Source organism: Phyllostomus discolor, chromosome 8 (assembly GCF_004126475.2).
Source record: "Phyllostomus discolor isolate MPI-MPIP mPhyDis1 chromosome 8, mPhyDis1.pri.v3, whole genome shotgun sequence".
In the NCBI taxonomy this organism is placed as follows: domain Eukaryota; kingdom Metazoa; phylum Chordata; class Mammalia; order Chiroptera; family Phyllostomidae; genus Phyllostomus; species Phyllostomus discolor.
The window spans coordinates 61,832,722-61,850,309 of NC_040910.2; the positions used below are offsets into that span (position 1 = coordinate 61,832,722).

At 51.0% G+C, this 17,588-nt stretch overlaps 1 protein-coding gene across 6 annotated transcripts in view; it reads left to right on the top strand.

Annotated features, from left to right (window-relative positions):
* EPN2 (epsin 2) overlaps positions 1-17,588 on the top strand; it is an 81,528-nt gene that overhangs the window by 57,963 nt on the left and 5,977 nt on the right. For all 6 annotated transcript variants that reach the window (XM_028534405.2, XM_028534407.2, XM_036032893.1 and 3 more), the window contains 5 exons: positions 1,490-1,602; positions 2,877-2,969; positions 3,870-4,044; positions 15,610-15,783; positions 16,383-16,469. In XM_028534405.2, coding sequence (XP_028390206.1) covers positions 1,490-1,602; positions 2,877-2,969; positions 3,870-4,044; positions 15,610-15,783; positions 16,383-16,469 — 642 coding nt within the window. The remainder of the gene's footprint in view (positions 1-1,489; positions 1,603-2,876; positions 2,970-3,869; positions 4,045-15,609; positions 15,784-16,382; positions 16,470-17,588) is intronic.

Consider the following 17,588-nt stretch of genomic DNA (forward strand, 5'->3'; position numbering starts at 1 on the left):
GCCCAGAGCAGCCCCTCAGCCTTGCCTGGCTCTCCTGTGGATCACCCCCATGGCCCTTCCTGGATCCAGCCCTCCCCTCCTGAATTATCCAGGACCCAGCCACCCGGAAACCTCCTCTGTCAGGATTCATTCCCCACCTTCTCCTTCTCCTCCCAGAGAGGCAGATCTTAAGAAGCAAGCTAAAATTGAAGATTTAGGCAGAAGCACGATTTAGGCAAGTCTTGATGGTTGGGTTTGCTAGAATGGACATAATGAAAGAAGTTCACAAACTAATTCACAATTAGAGTATTTTCCAATAATTCCCCATCAGCCGTGAAATTGAATTCCCCATCTGTCTGTCCATTCATCTATTTGTGTATGCATGCATCTGTCTAACCATTCCACAGGTGTTTGCCACTGTGCTGTCCAGCTTTGTGAGTGGGTGTCATAGTGGGAAGACAGGCCTGGGCCTTCCCAAGCAATGAACCTTCTGCCATGACCCACCAGAGTGCAGGGTGAAGGCAACTACAGTGAGAGAGAGAGTGCTGGCCCAGCCCAAGGGAAGGTTGTCCCAGAGGCCCGGGAGGGGAAGCTGAGCTCTGAGACCTGAGGAGGAGCAGGTGGGCTAAGGAAACAGCATGCACAAAGGCCCAGAGGGAGAATGAAGGCGGGACACCTATGACAATGGTTCCAGACCTCTTTCAGGTGGCAGACCTCCTGGTAAAAATTTCTAGGAGATGGGCACCCACTTAGACATGTGCTCCCAAAGCTTCATCCCTCATCTCTGGAGGCACCTAGACTCTCTGACGCACAGACACGCCCGCAGCCAGTGCGCCAGTATTTCTCACACAGGTGGGCCCAGCCTGGTTGACCACAGGTTGTGTCGTCACTGCTTTCCTTAGGGTTTATTACAGAGCTAGGAGTTCACATCTCATCCCTTCCTTACTATCTGTCTTTCCAGGAGCTGCTTACACGTGCTTAAATGAGCATATATTTTTTTCAAGTCAGTCTATAGTTTTGCTTATAAAAAAAGGTTTCAGGATTATTGCACAATGTTTGGTCTTTGTTTTCCATGATCCTTACTGCCATGAGATACAAAGTGAGATTCTTAAATTCTGGGGGAGTGTTTTGTGGAGTTCTCAGACCAGAGACGCCCTGCACTTGTTTGACTATGCTCTCTGATCCAGCTTTTCAAGAACCATACTCCCAATCTTTTAACAAATGAGCTCCTCTCTTCGAAGCAGTGCAGATCTGCAGTGAAGGCCGAGGCTCAAACCCTGGGGAAGCTGGCCGCCAGGTGTGTGCCTGAAGGCATCTTTCCTTGGTGACACCTCGTGGCAGTTGTGAAACCACATTTGACATTACTTGGTTTAAACCTTGAAATGTTCCCAGACCTTTTAATCCCCATATTATGGAGGTATTGCCAGACCTCGTGGCTGTGAGATGGGGAGGGTCTATGACTTGCCTAGGTGACGACAGAGCACCAACCTGTCCTTTGCCTTCCCCACAGCCACATCCCCCCGGGTGTCCTCTGAGCTGGAACAGGCCCGGCCCCAGACGAGTGGAGAAGAGGAGCTACAGTTGCAACTGGCGCTGGCCATGAGCAGAGAAGTCGCTGAGCAGGTTGTGCCCTGGCCCTTGAGTGACACCCTGTGTTGGGGGGACCCGGGGCACTGTGCTCCACATTTTGGATGTGCTGCCTGAGATACATCTTGTCTGTCACCTACTTCCCCCAGTTGGGGAGAGATCCTATGCAAAGTTATATTTAGGAAAGGTTTTTAGGAAGTCGTTGCCAAGGAAGGGACAAGCCAGTCAAAAGTGCTTCCCAGAAACACTTTCACAGACATGGCCCAGCCTGACAGGACCTCCCTGAATGAGCTGAGAGCCCACGGATTCCTGGAGGCTGGTGTGTGGGCTCACAATCGGGTTAGCCCGGCAGACTGGCGAGGTGGGTCAGCGGCTTCCGGCCCCTGGAAAAGAAAGGTAGGGAAACAAGGCTTGGAAGGAAATGCTCAAAGAAATAGGAGTGTTTGTATTTGGATGATGGAATTATGTGGAATTTTAATTTCTCTAGTTCCCACTTTTCTTTAATAAATATGCATTTGTTTAAAATGGAGAACAAGACCAAAGAGTGACTGAAATGACCTTTCAGAATTGTCAGCCCTTCAGCTGCAGTTACTGGGGTGTCCACTGGCCTTTGGTTAAAAAGGCCAGGTGGAGTCAGGGCCTGTAGGCGGTGGGGGGCGCAGTGGCGGGCTTCTTACCTGGAAGTGGTGTTTACAGACCAGGTACTGCAGATGGTTAGACAGAAGCACAGATGGGCCTTCTGGGCCCATTAATTAATAATGTATTTATGATTTATTGTAGTTATATTTACTTATAACTTAATTACTATTTAAAAGCAAGTACAACCCAGTCTTTTGCATATGGTGGCTATAATCATTTTTGTTAGAAATCATAGGAAATATATAGTCATTTTCTGGACGTATACACAGTGGGAGGTGGGATGATATGTAATTTTCATAATCTTTTAAATTTCTTTCTGGATTATCAGATCTTTTAATTTTATATGGAGATATATTGCTCTTATAATTGGAATTATAAAGCCATTTTCGTTTTGAGAAAAATAATGGTTGAATAAGTATTCCCTTTCCCCACTTTGGTGGTGCCTGTGCCCCAGGTGGGACCCTGAAGCTGGTAGAAGCCACCCAAGGGCTGTGTGGGGGGCGAGCAGGGAGTCACCTAAGAGTCACTGTGTCTTATAGGTTGCCTCTGAACCCTCTTTTGAAGTGAAACACAATACCATCTTGTCTTTCCTGGTTCTGGCCAGGGTTGCTTTGTTCTGTACAGTGATGTCAATGTGCTTACTGCCAACCTACGGTCATTGTTACCCACAGGAAGAGCGCCTCAGGCGGGGTGATGATCTCAGGCTGCAGATGGCTCTCGAAGAAAGCCGGAGAGACACGGTTAAAGTTCCGAAAAAGAAAGAGGTGAGTGCTTCCCTGGGAAGGTAAGTGTTTCGAAACTGTCCCCAAACCCACCCCTCAGTGTACAAGTGACACTCAGGGAGCTCTCATAGGAGCCTGTGTCTGTTCACTTAGTGAACAGCCCTGAAGCCTGTGATGAGTGTCAGTGAGGTGAGGGCTCCTGGCCTCCTTAGGCCACCCCGAGAGAAGTGGGTGTGGGCAGGGGCTGAGCGGCCCAGGTTCGCACTTTCTGCTGACCTGTCTTTCCGTCCCTCCCTGGGAAATGGCAGGTAGGGGAGCACCTCCCACCCCTCATTTCCCCCCCCCACCCCCCCCCCCCACACAGCGGGGCGGCTCTTAGTTATAGAAGCTAAGCGCCAGGTGCTCTGGAACCATTTCTCGGCACAGGGTCAGCCCTCACCAGTGTTCGTCTTCCTTACCATTGTCATTTGTACACCAGACTTCCTCCTTCGAACCTCAAGGTGACTGGGACATGGCTCTGCTCCAGACAGGCTTGCCATCCAGTCAGGATTCAGGTCCCTCACACCATGTGGTCCCCTGAGTGTCCCTGACCTCAGTCTTGGGAGAGGGAGAGAGACAGCCCCCGGAGCGGGAGCCCTGGGGAACGGCTGGCTGCTGGGGGAGCAGCAGGCTGCACAGTCTGGAGGGAGGGGGCCCAGGGCCAAGTGTTGTCCTGCAGGAAAGCCAGGAGGGCTGTTAGCAAGTGAGTGCCTCAGTGTGGCTGTGGGGTGTTGTGGGGCAGAGGGGCATGGACAGGGCAGCAGATGGGAATGCTTTGTCTCCGTGGTCCTCTCAGCCCATTCCCGGGGGCCTCTAGTCTAGTAAGAAGCATGGGAAATATTGGTGGCTGTCACATGTTACTGCAGCAGAGTAAAACCTGCCCCCTTCTTTTTGTCTCCAAAGCCTGGCTCCTACCCACAGCAAACCACTCTGTTGGATTTAATGGACGCCCTCCCCAGCTCAGGCCCTGCCACCCAGAAAGCAGAGCCCTGGGGCCCATCAACCTTGGCTAACCAGACTAATCCCTGGGGTGGGCCAGTGGCTCCCGCCAGCACTTCGAGCCCCTGGCCATCATTCGGTAAGGACCCCTCATTTGTCTCTCATGCCTGCTTGTTGAATGGGTGAGGGAGGGCAGGCTAGAGCTTCTCTCTTTCACCTGGCAAGGGTGGAGCGGGTAGTGAATGTGGCTGATGGTGGTGGGGGTCCAGGTTTCTACGGTCCCCAACTGTCATGTCCCCCAGGCTGCCCTCCTCCAGAGGAAAAGAGCAGCCTTCCTTCCCATTCTGTTTTGGATGGTTTTCTGCTTTGGCAGAGGGAAAGCTGGCTTCCTCTCTGCTTCCCATGAGCATCAGAAACGGCTTGTCCCACCTCTGGGACATGTCAATGCTCTCAGTCTCAGAGTTGTACCCAGCACCCAGGTGAAGAAACTGTAACTTGCTGTGGAACATGTAACTCAAGAGGGGATATGTTTACTCTAATTCTTTTTACTTGAAACAATAGTCTATCTACTAGGCTAAGTGGATACTTTACAGTTCTGTTTAATGCCATATGCAACCAAGTTTGTAATAAGAGAGTTGGACTGTGAGTGGATCATGACTGGTTTAATCTGGGTGGAGATCTTGGGTGCATGGGTTCCCTGATTGCCGCAAACAGGGCTTGACCTGCCATGCAGCCTACACTCGGGGAGTCCCCCCTGGGTGCTCTGAGTCCTGCTGGACCTGGGAGATCTGTGGGCTTTCTGTCTAGAAACTTTGAATTGTATATTTTGTGGCGACTTGCCCGTATCTGTTGGGGTCTCTGTTTTCCCAACTGGAACCATCTTTTATATTCAGCTGGGTCCCCTGCATGTTGACTGAAGTGTGCCAAACACCAGGCTCTGTCCTGGCTTGCAGGCACCCGACACAAACAAGTAAGGGTCCAGCCCGCAGGGTTCTGGGCGGGTGCAGACAAGGTGGGGACAGCAGCATGGCAGCAGCGTGTGCGGGCTGGGCCTCGGTGGCAGGCTTTGAGAGCATGCTGGGGCCAGCCTGTCTCAGGAGGGGGGGGTGCTTATATCTACAATAGGGGAGCAGGGGACTGGGAGGCAGGCATCTTGGAAGAATCTTCGAGGAAGGGTGCGAGCAGCTGGGGGCTTGGTTTGTGAGAGGCATGAGGACGTGTGTGGCATGAGGCGTGCAGTGGATGTGGGTGTGGGGCCTCCCTGGTGTAAAGTGGGCATCGGGGTTGGGGTGGCAGTGTGGGGGTGGGAGCCAGAAAGCGGGAATGGGTGACTTCCTGGTCACTCAGGGCCTGGCCACTTTGCCAAGTGCTTGGACATTTCCAGAGGACAGTGTTGGCTCCAGATGTCCTTGGGGGTTGTTGTTGGCCTCGGGGACTCGGACAGAGCCCCTCACTTCTTTGGCAGGAGTCCTCTGGTCCTTGGGGCAAACCGCAGGCCCAAAGTCTGTAGTCCTCCCTCACCAAAGGCTGACTCCGAGGCTGCCAGGAGTGTGGTCCACAGTCCACAGCTGTATGCTGCACCCCCAGGGAGCCTTGTGGGGTGGAAAGTCTTGCTGAGCACGTGTATGAGCAGTGACAGCAGGGCCACTGGACATGTCCACTGGGTGCTGCCTGTGGGGACAGCAGGCCCTTCCAGACAGTGGTGTTGATTTTATTTTTAAGTTGAAAATATTTTTTCTGTAAAGGGATGGCCCCCTTACGTTATGGATAAGGGTGTCATTTAGGAAAGACTATCAATCCCTTTCAAAATTGTAATTGCTTATTAAACTAAGGGGCTGTTTTTCAGTGCCCAGAAAAGAACAGGGCCACTCGGGGAGGAACTGGTGAGATTGAGAAGATTGCACATTGCTGAATCGGGGGTCGATTCTGGGGAGGAGCTTTGGTGGCTGAGGGGGTGGGAGGGAGACATACTTTTCCTTTCTGCTCTTTTTTTTTTTTTAAATTGTTTATGTTACTGGTTGGGAGAGGTAAACATTTGCCCAACCCTTCCTACGGTTGGTGGACAGGTCTGTGTTCTATGTATGGGTTGAGCTGGGACTGGGGCCTCACAGCGAGCCAACTGCGGTGGCGGGCGGTGGACAGTGGATGGGACTCACACACCTGAGGCAGCTCAGACCAGGCTCCGGCCAGGTGCCAGGGAGCAGCTGGGGAAAGGCATCTGGCGCTCAGAGGCAGACAAGCATTCTGTGCAAGGCCACGCACATGGGCTTACTCTTCCAGTTTTGTAAAGTCAAGATAAACCTCATACAGCACGATGTTCATCATTTTAACCATTAGCCATTCACAATGTCGTGCAGCCATCAGGACCGATTCCAGGACGTTTCTACTATGGTGACACCCTGTTCCTTTCTGCTCACTCCCTGCTGCCCCTTCCCCAGCCCCATAGTCGCCGTCTGCTCTCTGTCTCTGGGTTTGCCTGTTCTGGGCGTGTCACATACATGATGAAATCATACAACATGTGGCCTTTGGGACTTGTATTTTTCACTTAGCGTATTTCACAGTTCATTTACATACCAGTGTGTATCCGTACTGCATTCCTCTTGTGGCTGAGGAGCATTCCATGGTATAACACCACATTTTGTTTAACCATCTAGCAGTTGGTCGACATTTGGGTTATTTCTACTTGGGGGCTGTTACAAATCCACTTTTTAAAAGAGAAAGTTGAAACCTGCATTTTTTAAAGTATTGATTTTTAAATATTGACAATGATTTTTAAAAATTAAGGACATGTTTGGGATTAATCAAAATACATCTGTAGGCAGCCACAGAAGAAGGTTCATGGATTATTGCCACGTCCTGGCCCAGGGCCCTCTCTGGATCTGATGCATTTAGCATTTTTACCAGGGTCTTGGGGAGAAACAGGCCCCCAAAGCCAAGAAAGGCAAACCTTCTGGGGTCACACGACAAGTTGGAGGCAGGCTCTGTGCTAGGCCCCTCAGCACCTGGCCCGTGTCCTGCCCTGCCCTGGCCTGCCTCGAAGGCCTCAGTGATGCGTGTCCTGGGTTGTCACCTCCATCTCTAGCATGGAGAGGTAGGTGACTGGTGTTAAAATGTTAGCTTTTTAACTATTGTTTCTGGGCACTTACGTTTTCATGTAGTTGGGGTCATAGTGCATATATAACTGTGTGTGCGTGGATAGGTGGATAGGTAGGTAGATGGGGGATTCCGCGTGCACTATAGGGTGAACATTTCCAGGCGTGGTCAGACACTCGGACAGTGGGCTCCAGCTCCAGCAAGTGGCCCAGGGCTGCACCACCCTCCCCCGCCGCTGCTGTTGTGTACGAGGTGGTTTTGCACTTGAGTGTGCTGCTTTCAACAGTGCTGCTCAAGTTCACCAGAGCCTGGTGGCAGTCCCCTTGCTTTTGTCTTCCAGACCCAGCTCCAGAGCCAAGTGTGCATGTCAGGGTGACGGATTCCTCCCTGGTGAGATATGCTCATGTGTGTTTCAGGGCCACCTCACCACCCTGAAACACATTCATGAATTAGAAAGATTAGAGGTTCTCTTTTCAAATGCATTGGTGGCACCCTCTGGATGAAAGGAATGCTGTTCTGAAAGCCACTGTTCGTAGTGAGCCTGGTTGGTACCTTTGCTTCCAAAGCAGCACTGGGGGTGGTTTGGCCAGCCTGACTGGGAGGCGGTGCTGAGGGCCGAGAGGAGGGAAACTGGAGCCTGCTAGGTCAGCAGGCACTTCCTCTGCTGCTCAGACACACAAAGCAGCCCACCTGGGATGAGGGGGCTCACAGCCTGGTGACTAAGAAGGCCTTGGCTGGCTCAGTTCTCCTCTCTGCCCCCCTTCCACTGCCTGGGCCAGGACAGAGGCCGCCTTCCGCTCTGGCAGCAGCAGGTGGTGCTATGGGTTTCTTGGTGACTTCCCGAGATGGCTTAGTTCTGTGACTTCCTCCCTGTGCACATGAATATTAATGTGTGAGGCTGGGATGAGCCGGGCTGGCCAGTGAGAGGCCACGGCTGTGTGCTCCCTATGAATGGGCCTTCAGAGAAGAAAGCCGGAAGCTGCTTGATCTTTCTGCCCTGGATTTCATCCTCCTTTCCTCTCATTCACTGGAGCTTTCAAAAGCATTTATTTATCAGTGTGTGGCACGATCCGGGCCCTACTGAGGATGCGGAGGGCAGAACACAGAGGAGCCTCGCAGTGGATGTACTGTCCATTCACGGAGGAGGACAGAGAGATGTCAGTAGGTATTCTCGGGAACACACTTGCCCTGCCTCTGGTGCCCACTGTCCGCAGGCTAGTGTATGCACCTGTAGGAAGGTGAGGGGAGCATTCTGTCCCCAGGTTAGGTTTTCAGGAAGGGTGGTGCCTCAGTGTGTGGCCTCCTGTAACTCCTGCAAGCACATGGTAGAGCAGAAAGTCAGCATAGAGCCCTGTGCATATGAAGGTCCCCGACTGCCAGTTGCAGGACAGAAACCTGACAGAACTCCCTGAGGCCAAGCAACTGGATTGTCCATGGTCATCTGGCTGATGTGGGGTCAGCAGGGTTTGAACTGAACTCATCTTTCATTCACCTGCAAAGCTCTCTGAGTTGTGACCAAATCTGCCCTTGTGCACAGCACGGCAGGACAGGAGCAGGGTTCCTTTCAGGCCATAGCTTGTTGATTTCAACACTGCGCATCACAAAGGATGCTGATTTTTAAAGTTCTTGGCCATGCTGGTTTTTCTGTTGTTCCAGGGGGTTCTAAAGGGGAAGCTGGGCCTGTGGAAAATAACTGGGGGTATCAGAAGAGACTCTTGAACCATTTCAAGGTGGCTCTGCACTGCAGTGGGGCACTTGGGCAGAAGTCTTGCCTGGAAGCCCAGGATGATGGGGACTCGGTGTGATTAGTTTTATGCAGCCTCACATGTCAGCATTCATATGGGAAGAGCCCTTCCAGGCAGGGTGCATACTTTGTTTGAACTCTTAGTTTATCAGCTTTGGGGGAAGCTAGTGGTTTTAGATCTTTATGGTCCCAGAGTAGGTCCAGATGGTGAAGCAAGTGTCTTTTTTTTTTTTTTTTTTTTGCACACACACATGTGTGCAGTCACTGGGGGGTTGCCTGTATGAGATCAGGAGGGCAGTGCCGAGGTCCAGGGCTTGTCTCTGCCTGGTGGGCTGCCTGCATGCCCTGAAATGCCTGCTCCCTACTTTATATTGTGTCCCATTGTCTGCTTGTTTATTCTTGAACGTGTGTCTCAGATGTCCCTGCTCAGGGAGGTGTGGTCCTCCAGTCTGGCCTGGCACATGGCTCAGAGATGATCCCTAAGACACAGATCCTCTTTATACTGCCCCACACAGTGGGCCCTTCTCCTCTCCCCTACAGCTTCACAAGTGTGAGGACCAACTGTCCTGGGTGCCCACCTCACACTCCCAGTTCATAGCCTAGGGGATGGGGAGGGTTCCTCTGTAGCTCCTGTACTTTTCTAGGATTTGGTAGTGAGGGGTTGGGACTGGGGAACTGTACAGATTGACTTTGTTGGTGAAACAAAGTCCCACTCAGACTGGGACTAGTTAGGGGATAAGTCTAAGGAAAATTGGCATGTTTTTCAAGAAGACGGGGGAGTGTTCTCCTGAGGAAGGTGAAGAGGAGGAAAAGACAGCAGCTCTGTTGTGCAAGGCTGAGGGGCCCAGTGTGGTCAGGGCTGTGGGGGACAAGTGTGAGACTCTCAGTCCATGTCCTCTGGGCACAGACTAGCTTAAGGGATGGGGACCACATAGCAGGACCAACGAGCTCCTGACGTGAGCTCAGTCCATTCTTATGGCTGCTGGTGAGTGAGGCAGAGGCTGGGGCAGGCATAAGTCCATCTGGTCCACAGGAAACCAGAAGCAGTCTGGCACCAGGTCCCAGGTCTTCGTCTGGGGGAAATTGTGTGTCCTCTCCACTGCTTCCTGGATGGCTCCTAAGACATTTCCCAGCTCTTCTGACTGGCAGTCCTGCTCTCCTTTAGAGGTGACAAAGTCAGCATGACAAAGATGCAGTTTCCCCCATGCTGCTTTCCTCCAGGCAAGGTGGAGAGCCATGGCCCTGTGAGGTGCCCTGTTAGGAGCAGAATGAGGCCCCATCACCGCTGTGTGGTTCCAGCTGGGGCCAGCTTCAGTGTCCTGATCTGCCCAGCTGGACACAGTGTCTTTGTCTGTCCAGCAGAAGTGGGCCCAGGGAAAGCAGGCTTAGTCATGGAGAGGAGGGTCTGTGTGACATGCTGGGAAGACCAGGAGTGAAAGGTCAAAGGAGGTCCTGGAGGGCTGTGGTTTGGGGGCAGCAGCAGTTGACAGGTCATGAGTAAGCGACAGGCATGCATGTTGAGGGGCGGTGGGAATGGAGCTTGCAGGCTGCAGGACACCTGGGGCGTGGAGGCTGCTGTGGCTAGCTGGGAAGCAGGGCCAGCAGCTCGCTCCCTCCCTGCATGGAGCTGCACCCAGCACGCTGCCAGCTCACCCTGCCAAAGGCAGAAGACAGCAGTTAGAACAGTCAGCATTTCAGAGATTAGAGGTGAGAAAGTCAGCATGGTAGAACAGTTCAGCAGAGAGTTCCTTTCTGAAAGCCAAAGAGCCTCCTACCCACACGTCTGTACATGCACCCTGCACTGGGGCTGTTAAAAGGGGCATGTGTGGGGATGGGGCCCAGGAGATTAGTCTGGTGGCTAGGGGGCATCACCTGGTCTTCTCCAAGGCTGCCTGGTGGAGAGGGGGTAAATAGCTTTTGCCCCAAAGGAGTCCACAGTCCAAGGTAAACTCCTGGGCAAAAAGTGATTTTGGTGCTATCTGGTAAGTGCTTCAACAGAAAGCCAAGTGAAGGAATCAGGGAAGGCAAGAAGAGAGGGGAGAAAATAGTGGGTGTGTCCACTCTGTATTTGGAGCAGTGGGGAGGTCGGTGTGGCTGGGGAAGTGTGGAAACAGAATGACTATGGCTAACACACATCTGTTTGGAGTTCCAGAAAAGTCAATATTTGAAAAGATAATGACTGAGGCTTTTCAAGAGTTGTGTCAAGGTGCAATTTCTCAAATCCAGGAAGTTTAGTGAATCATAAGCAGGACAAGAAAAGAAATCTACCCTGGCTGGTGTGGCTCAGTGGGTTGAGTGTCTGCCTGTGAACCAAACGGTCACCAGTTCGATTCCCAGTCAGGGCACATGCCTGGGTTGCAGGTCAGGTCCCCAGTAGGGGGTGCATGACAGGCAACCGATTGATGTATCTCTCACACATTGATGTTTCTCTCCTACTGCTTCTCCCTCCCTTCCCCTCTCTCTAAAAGTAAATAAATAAAATAAAATAAAAAAATACCTCAAAAAGAAATCCCCTCTACACACAGCATCAGAAAACCAAAGAAAGAGACCATCTTCAATAAGCCCACCGGGAGCAGATGCTGTATGATTAAGGCATAGCCCTCAGACTGACAGCTGACTTCTCGGCAGTAATGTCAGGCTCCAGGGGATAATGGGATGATGCTGGGAGAACCCTGAAGGAGAGCTCTGTCAGTGGAGAGTTCAGTTCCAGCGAAGTCATCTTTCTTCCCAGGACAGTGGTGAAAAAAAGATATTTTAAGTTTTGAAATGAAAAAAGTAACTATCACCCCCTGAGAATCCTGTATTCAGTGAAGGTATTTTTCAACAGTGCAGGCAAATAGTAATAGTTCCAGATTACAGAAAACGAAGAGAATCTGTCGCCAGCACATCTGCCCCACAGAATTGCGAAGGGATATTCTTTTGGCTGACAAGAAAACAGCCAGATGGAAACTCAGAGCTCCAGGAAGGAATGAGAAACATGAGAAATGGGAAATGATGTGGGAGAGTATTTTTAAAGTAGTAAGAATATGGGAAAATGGAATCAGCATGATTCATGAGCCCATGAACTTGCTGTTCCCAGTAGTTGGAGAATACACATACTTCTCGGGTATGTGCAGGAGACTAACAAGAAACTGGTCCTGTGCCGGACAGACGGCAGTACACCGGGGCCACACTGAATGTGTTTTCTGACAACAGTGAGGTCAAGTCAGTAACAAAAAGTAACTGGAAAAGTGCCTACATGGGACATTTTTTAAAGACACTTCTAAATTATTGAATCAAAGAAAAAGATATGAAAATCAGAATTTAGAACAAAATAATGTAAATATTTTTATATCAGAATTTGTGGGACAACTGAAGCAATAGTAAGAAAGAAATTTATAGCTTAAAGTGTTTACATTAGTCAAGAAGAAAGGTACAAGATTAATGAGGTAGCATTAGGGTTAGAATAGCATTACACCCAACTAAGCGGAAGGAATGAAATAAGGATAAGAACAGAAATGAATCAGAATACAAACTAATAATATCCACAAAGAAGTTTGTAATTGAAAAGAGTAATACAGTGGACAGCTATTTAGCAAGATTAATTTTTGAGAGCAGAGGAAAGGTACAGTGTTGGGAGTGAAACAAAGAACGTAACTGCAGACGCTGCCAGGGCTCAGCCCAGAGCAGAGGCTCTTTGATGAGCTCCGAGCTTTCACATCTGAAAACTCAGCCAAAACGGGTGAATTTGAAAAGACTACTTAGCAAAGCTGACTGAAGAACAAGAGAAAGAAAACCTGTAAGTAGGGATAGTTCTATAATCATTAAGGAAATCAAATTAGTTTCTTAAAAATTCCCCTCACCCCTTAAATCTACCCAGGGGGCTTTACTAGCAAGTTCTAACACCATTCAAGAAACAATTCCGCTTCTACACAGATGCCTTCAGAGGACCAGAAAACAGGGAGCATGCCTGCTCCTTCGATGCGGCTAGCATCATCTTTGCACCAAAACTGGAGAAAGAGATGTGAGAATAGATGTGTCGGGCCAGTCCCACTTACGAACATGGGTGCAAAAACCCTAAGCAAAGAAACAGCATCAAAACCAAAATGAGAAAAATATAAAAATGACATAGCACATTGTGAAAAACTTGGTTTTCAAGGACCAGGTTCTCAGAAAAGGTATTACTGCACCACTCTAACAGACCCACAGAGAAAAATAATGTGACCATCTCAATAGAGTCAGGAACAGGTTGGTAACATCCTTAGCTATTCAGTGGGAAAGTCTTAGCAAATGTAGGATGATGGGGAACTGTCCGTGCCAGATAAAGGTCTTCTGAGAGGGAAAACACCTGTTATTTCAATGGCACCGCCTCACAGTGAGATGTTGAAAGTTGGCCCTGCAAGAGCAAGACAAGGACACTGCACCCAGCCCCGCGTCGGGACTGGTGGTGCCGGCAGGACAGTGGGACAGGGACAAAAGGAAACGTGTGAGGACCACAAAGACTGCATTGTCATCGCTCGCAAGTCATGTGATCATGCACAGGGACTATTTAAAAATGTCTACAGATGAGTTTATTAGAGTTAAGAGTTATTAGAATCATAAGCATAAATAATTAGGATGAATTTCAATGTTAGAATTTAAGAGTAGCAAGATTTCTGGATACCAAAATCAATATATAAAATTAAATTGTTTTCTGTATAACAATAAATAAGTAGAAAATGAAATTTCAAAAATATACCAGTCCTTAGGAATAAATTTTACAAAGGTTGTATAAATTCCTTATGGAAATAAAGGATGAAATTTAAAAAGTTTAAATTTTACGGAGACTATTAAAGAAGACAAGTAAATGGAGTGATATTTTGTGATTTGTGTTTGAAATACTTGCTGTTGTAATGATAACAATTTTTCTTAAGTTGACCTGAGATTCAATGCCATTTGATCAAAATTCCAACAGGGTTTTTATTTTTTTTTTAACTTGACAAGATGTTTTTAAAATGACCGTGAAGAAGCAAAGGGCCAGAAACAGCTAAGGTTCTCCTGAAGGACACGGGCTGGGATCTGCTGCCGCTGGTCGTCCAGACTGAGTGTCGTCATGCTGCCTGTGAGGATGGCCCAGAAGGCTCGGGGATGAGGCAGAGTGGGTCGGAGTAGAGACCAGGGAGCTCCAGAGTGGACCTGTGAGGACTTGGCTTCTGTAGAGGAGGCCCTATGTGAGTTCATCACTCATACAGGAAAACGTGAGAGGATCCTTATTTTAATACCAGGCACAAAAGCCAAGTCACTAATGGATCAAATGTGAGAACGTGAAAGGCAAGCTGTGATTCTCAAACATTATTATCAAAGAACAGCTTTGAGGCTCCAGTATAAGGAAGGATTTTCTAAATATCAGGAAGAGCACAAATTACAAACAAAAACACTGATATGGTCTACTCCTTACCTGTTCATTGAAAGATAAGAGTGAAGGGGAAGATATTTGCAACACAAGGAAGGGAGTCAGGGCGTAAAACATGGACAGACCTCAGACAAACCCCTAAGAGAAAGTATGTGAAGGAAGGTGGTAATGAAGGACAGTCTGAGAGGGGAGGAGGCCTGAGGACCTACAAGCAAACGTCGACACGTTGCACAGCTGCCCTGAGGAGCGAGGAGCTGCGATAGCCTTGGGGACATCAAGGGTCTCACCCACCAGGTGGGCCTTGAGCTCCCACACCCCGGGTGTGCCTCCGAGGCCTGAGAGTGTGAGGCAGCCGACACCGGGAGACCCTTCTGGTCCCACTTGGTGGGGTCAGAGCCCGTGTGTACTTAGGGTGGAGCAGAAACTAAACCAGACCGGTGCCGTCAGCAGAATGCCCACTGTGGCCCTCTCTCTTCTAGAATGAAAAACACAGCCATGCAAATTAACACATCTCAGCTACCCCTCAACCCAGACGCATCTCCCAGATGAAACTCGGAGCGAGCGCAGCCTGCCACAAAAGAATGTGAATGGCACGTTTCCTTCACAGAAAGTTAGAAAGCAGGCACCGCTCGCCACAGCTCAGTGTGACCGGGAAGGGAGGCAGAAGGGCTAACAGTGTCTGGGGCGGTGTGTGGGTGCCCTCAGGGAGGCACCTCCTGGTCCCTGGAGAGCAGCAGTGGTTTCTAGACGTTTCCTCTGATGCTGCCTTGGGGGGAAGGAGACGCATGATGGGTTTGGTGTGTCTGCACACGTGTACACACACCTGTGTCTGTGTGCGTGCAGGACGTGGAAGACTCACACAGCAGATGGACACTTGTTTGCTCGAGTGTTCTCTATCCGTAACACAGTGGTGGGTGACCCGCCAAATCAGTTTGTCACTCAGAATTTGAAGATGTTCAGTTGCTTACGCTGGGAGGTCGGTGCGCAGTTGTGGTGTTACTCCCCCTCTCCGTGCTGCACTCGCCTGCTCAGGCGCCATTCTTTCAAAGCAGAGACCACTCAAAGCAGGTTGGGGGAGGGCACTGCCAGGCCTGCACTTGGCAGTGGGTCCTGGGCCAAGCTCCCATCTGAGGGGAAGCCTGCGGACTCTGTGGTGGGGGCTTCAGTTTGGCTCAGGGAGCCCTTTCTGAGACTGGCTGTGGCCAGGAGCGTGGAGAGGTCCTTGGCAGTGTCCTCCCCGGTCCCTTCCCAGGGGACACCCTTCTAGGCCTTGCCCAGCCCTCACCCTGGGTGGCAGGTCCCAGCACCATCCACCTGCCTGGGCTTCCGCTTTGTCTGGCTTTGCTGGTGTGGGATAGTCTTTGGGTAGCTGCCTCTCCTGACACCGGCACAGATCCTACTGTGGCTCATGTGGCCCAGAGCATCCTTGCACGTCTCACCCCAGATGCCCAGAACGTTCTGAGGGCCTCTCAGAGCCCTACCCCGCCTTCCTACAGGTGCCAAGCCAGCTTCCTCTGTCGACCCGTGGGGAGCTCCCCCCAGGGCCAGCATGCACTGTGTCTCCAAGAGCTCAGATTCCTGGGCCGCCCCGCAGCAGTCTGTCCCCGATGCCGAGAAAACTGCTGGTGCCTGGGCACCTGTCTCTGCTGCCGAGCCCTCCTCTGCCCCTGGTGAGACTTCATACTTCCTGGGCCCTGGGAGCCCCTTTAGGCCCCACCACTCCCCCCTCGTGGCTCCTTGGCATGGGGCCTCTCAGTTTGCCTCCGCTTGCCACCCTTCCCTGCAGTGCCTGTCCCTGTCTTCCCTGCCCCTCGTGCAGCATAGCTGGTATGTGGGGCGAGCTCACAGGCTTTCTGGGCACTTGCACCTCCCTCCAGGGCTGGCTGCCCTCCAGACACTCCTCTGGACACTTCCTTCAGGCCTCTCTCAGCGTCCAGACCCCACTCAGATGTGTCTTCTCCACCATTAGCCCCCCTTCAGTTTCAGGGGTCATGGTGGGAGCATTGGCAGGCAAGCACCCCAGTGTGTGCACTGGGAGGCCAAGGTCCCTGGCCTGATGCCCCCTCCCCAGCCCAGCTCCAGCCTGACAGCTAACCCTGAACTGAGCTGCCCCTTGCTCTCAGTGCTCTCCCCCAGAAGGCAGGGGAGAGCTCTGCCTCCGCTGTCCGTTGCTCCATTGCCCACTGGCCCACCCGTGGGCGTAGACTGGGGAGTGGAACGTGGAGAAGCCATGAGGTGCCCACAGTCACTGTCTCTTGTGTTCCCCCAGGGGCCTTTGATCACTTCAGTAATCTGAATGGAACAATTAAAGATGACTTTTCTGAATTTGACAAACTCCGAACTTCAAAAAAAACAGGTATGTAAAGGTGGTTTCCATTAAGTTCTGTGCATTTGACTAGCCCAGTTACTGCAGAAATGATAATCAGCTTTCAAAACCTGTCAACTTCATACATTTTCTTTGCATTTTGACCTTGGGCGCCATGTCTCATGGTGTGGATTCACACATCAACAGTGAAGGGCCACGCGGTTGAGTTTTCTTTCACCCTCTCCCCGTGCTGGCCCCGGGCTGGGCCCCATGTCCCCCCTCTGGGTCACCTGTGTGTCTTGGCCTCAACAATTCCCCCCCACCAGGACTCATGACCTCCCTGTCCCCTGCCCCAGCCTACCATGGGCTACCACCTCCATCCAGATCTGAGCTGTGGTTGCTGTCCACTTTCATCCTCTCATCTTCCCTGCCCCCCAGAGGTGCCAGCTTTTCTAGACTGCCCCTGCCGTAGGCATCGATGGGGCATCTGTGCCCCACTTCCTCACCTTGTGTGGCTCCTGCTTAGCTGCTGTCCAGGAGACCCATGGTTAAGTCTCCAGGACCAGCTCCTCCCTGTGTGCTCCTGGGCTGGGAGGGGCCAGGGCAGGGGGTACAGCCAGGCAGCCTCTGTCCATCTCAGGCTGCACCTCCTAGTCAAACAAAGCAACTACTCTTCTCTCTTTCCTCCCTCTGCTTCTCCCCACTCTCCACCTCCTCCTCCCACCGCCTCCACCTTTCCCCCTGCTGCAGCCACAGGCCTGGCTGGCCCTGGTCCTAAGGTATGAGCAGCCTAGCCCCTCTCAGCTCAGGGGATCAGAGGCAACTCAGAATGTGCTGCTTCTTGGGGTCTTTTTTTTTTTTTTTTTTTTTTTTTTTTTTTTTTGCTGCATTCAAAAAGCCACAGAACTACATGGGTCTCCTCTGCAGGCCACAGTGCAACCTAACTGTCCTTCCTTGCCTGCCCTCAGTGCTTCAGTGAGAGGGTGGCATGGCTTGTTACATGGACAGTCTTCTGGGGACAGCCTTCCAACCTTCCAAGGACTTGTATTTCCCCCCATTCTAGGAGTATTCCCCTTGTAGAAAATCTGGAAGTTTATGGGAAAAAATGAAAATCTGTGATTCTTTCTCCTACATTCAGTCACTGTTTCCTTCCAGTTTTTTGTGAACTCT